Here is a 9,446-nt window from a genome sequence, read left to right as displayed (position 1 = left end):
TTGCCGTCGTCACTTCCACTCGCCATCCACCGTTTTCCTTCCTCTCAGCCATCGCCCTTTATGCCGTCGGCTATCCGTCAACCATCGTCGCCTCTTATCTGTTAACTTTAAATCCCATCGCGCCGGCCGCTTTTCACCTGCCGTTAAATAAGGTCTGGTAATTTATGTGAAAAATAAGTGGAGATTTCTTTTGGGTGCTAGTTCGTTATGAAAGGTTACCAACCTTTTGTTTTTTCTGTGGCTGTATAGGCCATGCTGATAAGTTTTGCGAACAACTGCTTGATATCCCGGATCCAGACAAAGCAGAAAGAGCTTATTCTACCTCTCTACGTGCCCTAACCTGGCGTGCAGCTCAACAAACTCAATCAAAGTATTTGCTCTCGTGTCCGCCTATAATGCAGGGGTCGACTAGCACAAGTCTAAACACAAAATTTGGCAGGGGTAGAGCAACTTCACTCCAAAAAAACTAGCCCTGGGATCCCAGGCCTAGGTACAAGTCCAGAGGAAATTACAGTTTCAGAGTCCAAAAGAAGGCGACAAGATGATCCAAAAGACATGGAAAGTGATATGCAGGAGGATTCTCATGTACAGTTGAGGCCAGCAGGCAGTAATAGAGTATTTATACAGGATAACAGTAATCAAGAGGCGGGTCCTGGTGTTCAGGCCCGCCCGGGGCTATGAGTACTTTAAGTTGGAACTGTCGAGGGGCGGGCAATCCTCGAACAGTTCGAATGCTGAAGGACCTAGTGTCCAAAACAAAGCCCGGGTTTGTGTTTCTCAATGGTGTGATCAATAACTGTCAGGATCTGCTATTGGCTGAAGGAATGAGTTGTCGTGAAGCTCTTAGTTGGTTGAAGAATGAAGGTTTTCCGAATGTTCATCTGGAAATGGATTCTCAGCTCTTGGTTCTTGCAATTTCTGGAACTACAGAGCTAGTTTCCCCTTTTGGCATTATTGTTGATGATTGTAAAGCTTTGATTAGTGAGCTAAATATTTTATCTGTTTCTTTCATTAGGAGGTCAGCGAATAAGATTGCTCATATACTTGTAAGAGCGTCTGGTTCTGTGTCTGATCATGGGATATGGAAACATAATCCCCCCAGTTCATTTGTAATGACTTAAGTGCTGACATTGAATAATAAAGTTTCTTTTGATTTCAAAAAAAAAAAAAGATTATATCTTTTATCAGTAAAAAAAGTGACACTTTAACTCTATCGTTCTTGTTTTATATTATATTATATTATATATATATATATATATAGATGTTGGAATTAGAATAAAAATTCAACAGTTGATTTTACAATTAATTAATTAATGATTGAAATTACAACTTGAGATGCTACTCAAATTAACGGGATCTCAATCTTTTTTTTTATTTTATCCTAAAAGACGGTAACATAATTTCAATAAATGCTATATACTAAGATGAGGGTTGGTAGAGTATTCTGAATTTTTTCCAGTTCATGCCATTCCATAATATAGATTAATTTCATCATATAATTGTTTCACCATATCTCCTGTAGCGCTTGTAGAAATTTCATTATAGCTCTATTTGTGTTAATTATGATTTTGTGTACTAAAACATAGTGATTTTTTTTTTCTTTGGATTGAGATCCTCTCCAATTAATTATAGTGTAATCTCAACATTAATTGTAAAATCCATAAAACCATTCATTTTGCATCCTGTTTCATTAAAAAAAAAAAAAAAAAAAAAAAAAGGAAAAGTAGAAATTCATATTTATCAAGTGTTATCCACGTAGTAAGAATGCGTGTGGGTTTGGAGATTATAAAGATAGACATTCCATTCATTCTCCTCCTTATAAATACCAATCATATCCTCCTTCCTCCTTACTTACACTTACCTCAATTTCAGCAACAAAAACAACTTCCCCTTTTTTTTTAATATTAATCACTCCAACAAAACTCTTCTTCTTCTTCTTCTTGAAAGAGGTAGAGCTAGCAAAGGAGACATGGAAATGGAAGCAAGGATTAATACACATCATCATCATCATGTTCATGTTAATAACAAAGGAGATAATTGTGTTTTTAATGAAGATGCTTTTGACACCACTGTTGATTTGAGAGGCAGACCTTCTCACCCTAATAAGCATGGTGGCATGAGAGCTGCCTCTTTTGTTCTTGGTACGTATTCTCTCTCATATTTCTACACTGATTCCAGATCAAACCGTTTGGAATGTTTCAGATGATATGACCGTTAGCATCTAATCTATAACTATTTAGATAATGTCACATCAATATTGACCTGACATCGCCTAAACAGTCCAAGATTAGAATTTCTTTTCCTCCTATTTCTTGCCCACGTTTTTCTTTCAAAACTTTTCTACAATGGTCTCATACCAAACTTTTAAATAATGACACATCAGAGTCACAGCACCATTCCAAAAAAAATTTGTTTTATATATAAAATAAGTATATTTGAGTGTTTTTTTTTGTACTGTAGTTCGGGATCAATTGGTTCTAAAGAACTCATTAGATAGACACATTAGTAGTGATGCTGATGTGTCATAACTTGGATAGTTATAAAAAAATTAATCTTTTGTCTGTAAAAATGTTACTTTTCTAGATCTAGAGTTCGATTCTAGTATTTTATTAAAAGGGTGTTTAATGAACTTCGAACTCATTAATAAAAATTGAAACATGGCAGTGAAAGTGATTGATTAATGTATGAAAATGCAGGGCTACAAGCATTTGAGATAATGGGAATAGCAGCAGTAGGAAACAATCTGATAACATATGTGATGAATGAGATGCACTATTCGCTAGCAAAGTCAGCAAACATCGTCACAAACTTCGTCGGAACAGTCTTTATCTTAGCCCTTCTCGGTGGCTATCTCTCAGACTCCTATCTTGGTTCTTTCTGGACCATGCTTATCTTTGGTTTCGTTGAGCTTTCTGTAAGTTTCATCTCTTTCTTACTACTTTTAATTAAAACGACATAATGTCTGACTTTAAACGACATGTGTAGGGTTTCATTCTGCTATCAGTGCAAGCTCATCTTCCCCAATTGAAGCCAGCAGAATGCAACAACATGATAGCAGAAAAGTGTGAGGAAGCAAAGGGATTCAAAGCTTTGATATTTTTTATAGCATTATATTTGGTGGCATTAGGGAGTGGATGTGTGAAACCAAATATGGTTGCACATGGTGCTGATCAATTCAATCAGAATAATCCAAAGCAATCTAAGAAGCTTTCAAGCTATTTTAATGCTGCTTATTTTGCATTCTCAATGGGTGAACTTATTGCACTGACTGTTCTAGTTTGGGTTCAAACTCATTCTGGTATGGATGTTGGCTTTGGTGTCTCTGCTGCTGCTATGGCTTTAGGACTCATCTGCTTGGTTTCTGGTACTTTGTATTATAGGAATAAACCTCCTCAAGGAAGCATTCTCACTCCTATTGCTCAAGTAATTTTCTTTTCCTCAACTCTTAAATATTTATAATTAATCTGATTACTCGGTTTGAGTCCGGTTAGACACTTTTTAGATGAATTTCCTCTTAATTCAAGTTTAGTCATACAAGATCGGAACTCAAAATCTCTAACTTAAGCGATTTATTCCCTTGAGTGACTTAATGTAGGTTCTCAACTCTTCTTAATATTGATAAGTAACTATTCTTACTTTCAAGTTTACATTCCAAAGTGATATCTAAAGAATATCCTAAAGGCTTTTCGATGGATTGAGATATATTTGTAGTGTCAGTTTGGTTGTTCTTTCTATAGTTCATTTTTTATTTTTCACTTTAAAGAGTAGAATAAGTGAAGGTACGGAAAGGGAAGGAATCGAACAAAAATATGTGATTATGTTAAAAAAAACAATTATTGATAGCTATTTCAAAATTTTCTTCTGATATCACAAGCATTATAAAAGAGGACGAGTCTTGGTCCAACAGTAAACGTTGTTGTCGTGTGACCTAGAGGTCACGGGTTTGAATCTTAGGACTGGCCTCTTGCCAAAAACTTGGTTGGGAACGGCTTGTCCTAATACACGCTTGTGGTGGGACTTCTCTCTGGACTCTCCCTTAGCGGGGACACGTAGTACACCGGACCGCCTTTTTATCAAAAGCATTATAAAAACACAGCCATATTCACATGCACCTTAATGACCAGATGAATTTGATCATTTACCGTTAGATATAAATTTATTAAATCAAAGCAAGATCTAAACATTTTATGGGATTCAATTTTACTTTCTTCCTTTTACTCTACTTCAATTTTGTCATTTATTAAGGGGATTTTTTTCTTCAGTAAAGCTATCAAAGCTTATCCACCAGTTTTGACTTTTTAATGTTTGGTATTTATTTATTTTTTTTAAAAAGAAATAAATTGAAATAGGGCCAAAATGAATTAGAGATATTTTTGACCCTTAACCTAAAGTGTTCAATTTTTATATATTTTTATACTATTGCATGTGGACTATGACTACATTTTTATATATAAATATAACATATTCTTTTTTATATTTCACTAGTCATTATTACATTGTTGATTATGCCCATTAATACTTTCTTTTTAATAGCTAGTGTCCATAAAGGACTTTCTTTCTTTTTTATTTATTTAATTAATTAAGTGGTTCTAAATGTTTTTAGCATTAAAAATTGTATGCTTAACTATTTGATTCTGATTGATAAACACATGTATATTTAGAGACAAAACAGTCCTACCACTAAATACGTTGTCCGAAAAATTAAATTACTCAATCAATTTAACCATTCAATCAGGAATCGAATCTTAGATGAGAATATAGTTGGGACTAAAATACTTAATTATATGGAAGAGTTTTATCTCTCGACGGACCCACCCGAAAAAACAGGCCTATTAATGCTTGGTTTACTTACTGTACCTTAGAAACAATAATATCAATAAATTCATCATTGGATAACATTAATTTATGTGGGCATAAAAAGGGGAAAAAAAAGGTTGTCTGCTGATTCAATATTGTTTCAGAAATAGTTTAATGAATAAAAATACTGTAGCCATTTTCACAATTACCAAGTATATATATATATATTATTTGAATGGAGCATTTAAATATATTCTAATTGGATCCTGAATAATTTATGTATCAGGTATTTGTGGCTGCCATATTCAAGAGAAAACAAATATGCCCATCAAATCCAGATATGCTTCATGGAAACCAAAACAATGGCCCAAACACTAACATTGTTGGCATTTCTTCTGATTCTGCAGCCAGGCTAGCTCATACTCAAAGATTCAGGTAATTTAAAATTTAACCCCTAAAACTTATTCTCTATGATGATTAATTTAGGGGGCGTTTGGTTCACAATGGGTAAGGAAAAAGGAATCAAGAAAGGGAAACTAAAGGAAAGGAAAGGAATGATCATTCATACCCCTGTGTGTTTGGATATGTTTAGGAAAGGGAATGCAATTCCACCCTATTTTTTTTTTTAATCCCCACCAGACCCGGATGTGATTCGAACCCATGACCTCCCAAGGCATAGGTAAGCTCTTAACCACTAGGCTAAGAACTTCACCCTATTTAATTTCATATATAATCAAAAAAAAATTCAACTCTTTTACTATAGTTTCTATAAAACGTGAAATAACTTCATATATAATCCCAAACAATCCAAAACGTCCTTCACTTGCTACCCTTATTGATAATAATATAAAGTTCATAAAAGTTAAAATTAATCAAAGAAAATGCATAAATATTATATTTAAAAAGAAAATAATTATTTTAAAATAATTAAAAATAAATATTAAAACTGAATAATATGATAAAAGAAAAAAATTTGGTCAAAATTATTTTTCAGGGTAAAAAGGTAAAAATAAATAATTATAAGGATCAAAAGTGAAATTAATCTAGTGATAAAAAAATATAAGGATTAAACAAAAATAAAAAAATTAAAATTTAGTCAAAAAATATTTTTTTGAGTAAAAAAATTAAAAATATATAACAAAAATGAAATTAATCCAAAGATAAAGAAATGTAAAAATAAAAAAATATAGAGACCAAAATAAAAATAAAAAATAAAATAGGGAGTAAAGTAGAATTTCATAAGGAGTGTAGGTTAGAAAGAGAAGGGAAAGGGAATAGAAAACCTTAGGGGGAAGTGGGGAATGGGTTAGAGGAGTTAGGGGTAAACCCAAAACTAAAAAAGGTAAAAGGAATCATTTAATTAGCAAAACAAACACCAACAAAGGGAATGAAGCCTCCCCTTTCCCTTGTCCTTTCCTGAAACCCCCAAACCAAACGCCCCCTTAAGTAGAATAAAATTAGCGTTGATAGACTATTGATAGTAAAAACTAGGTTAATACAAACTAGATAAGTTTTGTCTATTGGCTTTAAAAACCTATCAGACACTTAAAATTGGTTTTGAAAGCTTATCACACACCTATAGTTGGTTCATTCGGATTTCCCTGTGCATAAAATCGTTGAGATGGCATGTGACTACTGCAAAAGAAAAAGTGTGTTCATTCTGTATGTCACCTCATCTGTCAAAGATGACTGATCAACAATTTTGTGGGTAGGAGGTCAGAATAAACCAACTATAGGTATCTTATAAATTTTTAAAACCAACTATAACTATATTGTAGATTATTTTAAAAATTCAGGGTACCAATAGACAAAACGTACCAAGTTCACGAGTGTAAATATACATTAAATTAGCTTAAGTTTTGAGTTGTAAAGTCAAAATATTATAAAACAAAGTTTAGGTAAATTACACTCATGGCTCCTCAACTTTAGTTTTGCTTTTGTATGGTCACGTACTTTAAAACAGGACATGAAAGTCTCTAAATTTTGCCATTAGGTAATCATTCCAATAACTGGTAATCATTCGTTGGTTGTAGAGCTCATGAAAATATATTGTAAACAAATCTTTAATTTTTAATGTTTTTGGGTTTGAAATCATTTAAGCGTTGTTTAATTAAAAAATAGAAAATGAATGTTTAAAAAAAAGATAGTTACAATGGTAATTTTGGAAAATCTGAAAACTTTGTTCTATAAAATACATGGTTCTAAATAACTTTAGTTATATGACCTTTCCATTTTAATATCACTCTTTAGCAGATAGATTTGGAAGGCCATCTGATACCCCCTAACCCCCAATCTATCGGAGATAAGGGGAGCCGGAACCACCCTTGGTAAGGATGGTTTTGGACGCCAAGGTCCCCCTAACTCTCCTATCTTACGATCCATTACACAATTATTATTTTTATTACATTTATATCATTTACAATAATATATATTAATATATAGATGTATAACACAGCTGATTTGATAATTGTCAGGTTCTTAGACAAGGGTTGCATCAAAATTCAAGAAGGGAACACAAACACAAGAGAGAGTCCATGGAGATTATGCAGTGTAACACAAGTAGAGCAAGTGAAAATACTAATATCAGTAATCCCAATATTTGCTTGCACAATAGTATTCAACACAATATTAGCTCAACTCCAAACATTTTCAGTCCAACAAGGAAGTTCTATGGACACTCATTTAACCAAATCATTCAAAATCCCACCTGCTTCCCTTCAATCAATCCCATACATGATCTTAATCTTTGCAGTCCCTTTATATGACACCTTCTTTGTCCCTTTTGCTAGAAAATTCACAGGCCATCAATCAGGAATCACCCCTTTACAAAGAATTGGAACTGGCCTTTTCTTCACTACTTTCTCCATGGTTGCAGCTGCAATTATGGAGAAGAAAAGAAGAGATCAAGCACTCAACTCAAACAATATCATATCAATATTTTGGATCACACCACAGTTTTTAATCTTTGGGATATCTGAAATGTTGACAGCAGTTGGTTTGATTGAGTTCTTTTACAAGCAATCATTGAAAGGAATGCAAGCATTTTTAACAGCAATTACATATTGCTCATATTCATTTGGGTTTTATTTGAGCTCACTCTTGGTTTCTTTAGTGAACAAAATCACTTCAACTTCTTCTTCAAAAAAAGGTTGGTTGGGTGATAATGATCTGAACAAAGATAGGCTTGATCTGTTTTATTGGATGTTGGCTGTTCTTAGTTTCATAAATTTCATCAATTATCTGTTTTGGTCAAGATGGTATGCTTATAATCCATCATCTCTACAACAACAGCAACAACATGGAGAAGATTATGCCTTCAATCCTTCAAAAACCATGAATGGAGATGAAAGTATAGCTTAATTATTAGTTTTACAAGTGATAGGAAATGAATGCTTCTCTCTATCTAGTGTTGAGGAGAATGACATAATACCTCTAGCTAGCTATAGCTATAGCCTTGTATTATACATATAAGTAAATGATTATTATATGAAAAAATGACCAAATGGGTTATTATATCCCTTTCTTATACTGTTGTATATGTAATGGATAATAATTAACAACTATTTTTGTATTTTATTTTGATTGAAATAACATACAAATTAAAAAAAGCTTCTTAAATCAAAAGCATCATTGATAATTTCATTTACTAATAATAAGGAAAGGCTTAATACATCATTTGCCCTTGAACTTGTCCAGAAAACTTGATTGGCCCCATGAACTTTCAAAGTGTCCCAATAGCCCCATGAACTTGCATAAAATGTTCAGTTAGCCCCCTGAACTTGCGTAAAATGTAATCAATTGATCACTCGGTCGCAAAAAAATAAGTTAAATGAGGAAGAGGTATTCCACGCATCTTAAAATCTTATTCATAATTAAAAAATAGATTAAAAAGGAAGTTATTGCTTGCTTAACTATACAACTTGTCTTCTCTAATCTAAGAACTCTATACTCCGATTTCGGTCGTTTTACTTTTTTTTAAAACTCGTGCAATACATTTTCCACATTTAACTTACTTTTTTTGCAACCGAGTGATCAATTGATTACATTTTACGCAAGTTCAGGGAGCTAACTGAACATTTAATGTAAGTTCAGGGGGCTATCAGGATACTTTGAAAGTTTAGGGAGCCAATCAAGCTTTTTGGACAAGTTCAGGAGGCAAATAATGTATTAAGCCATAAGGAAATAAACAATTGATTCATGTGGACGAATGAAACCTTCCAAGCATAAGTAATTTTTTCATTTGGCTCCGCTGAGTGACGGATACACGAAACACATGTAAGTACCTTAGCTCCATGTGAGATCTCTTCTATTTATGTTGCTTGGAGCATTTATAAAAGCATGGATTCCCTTATCACGGGGACCAATGACACGTTTTAAATAAAAATAATCCTTTTGCTTAACTTTACACAGCGCCAGAGAATGCAAATCTATGTGGTCTCATCTTACAAGACAACCCCAATCTTACCCTACACGCGTCCAAAAAGTCAACTAGGACAATGGGGACTCATGCTTTTATAAATGCTCCAAGCACTATAAATAGAAGATATCTCATGGAGCCAACATAGTGACTCTCACTCTTTATGTATCACTTTAAAAAAGTTCAAAAAACCAATAGATTGGTTTAAGTTGAGAGAGGCGATGAATCACTC

At 33.3% G+C, this 9,446-nt stretch overlaps 1 protein-coding gene across 1 annotated transcript; it reads left to right on the top strand.

The window, feature by feature from the left end:
• The first annotated feature begins 1,844 nt into the window (after positions 1-1,844).
• LOC136227597 (protein NRT1/ PTR FAMILY 4.3) lies at positions 1,845-8,323 on the top strand. Its single transcript, XM_066016295.1, has 5 exons — positions 1,845-2,141; positions 2,697-2,914; positions 2,986-3,423; positions 5,084-5,232; positions 7,272-8,323. The coding sequence occupies exons 1-5, from the start codon at positions 1,970-1,972 to the stop codon at positions 8,155-8,157; spliced, it is 1,863 nt and encodes a 620-aa protein (XP_065872367.1). The 5' UTR covers positions 1,845-1,969; the 3' UTR covers positions 8,158-8,323.
• Positions 8,324-9,446: the final 1,123 nt, after the last annotated feature.

The sequence above is a fragment of the Euphorbia lathyris genome, chromosome 4 (genome assembly GCF_963576675.1).
Source record: "Euphorbia lathyris chromosome 4, ddEupLath1.1, whole genome shotgun sequence".
In the NCBI taxonomy this organism is placed as follows: Eukaryota; Viridiplantae; Streptophyta; class Magnoliopsida; order Malpighiales; family Euphorbiaceae; genus Euphorbia; species Euphorbia lathyris.
The sequence above is the reverse complement of the archived record's forward strand: the minus strand, read 5'-3'. Positions and strand labels throughout refer to the sequence as shown.

Excerpts from the sequence above, each read along its gene's own strand:
- LOC136227597 (XM_066016295.1), top strand. The coding sequence starts at position 1,970 with ATGGAAATGGAAGCAAGGATTAATACACATCATCATCATCATGTTCAT. Across the intron at positions 2,915-2,985 it reads TTGGTTTCGTTGAGCTTTCT|GGTTTCATTCTGCTATCAGT; the intron begins GTAAGTTTCATC and ends CGACATGTGTAG. Across the intron at positions 3,424-5,083 it reads TTCTCACTCCTATTGCTCAA|GTATTTGTGGCTGCCATATT; the intron begins GTAATTTTCTTT and ends TTTATGTATCAG.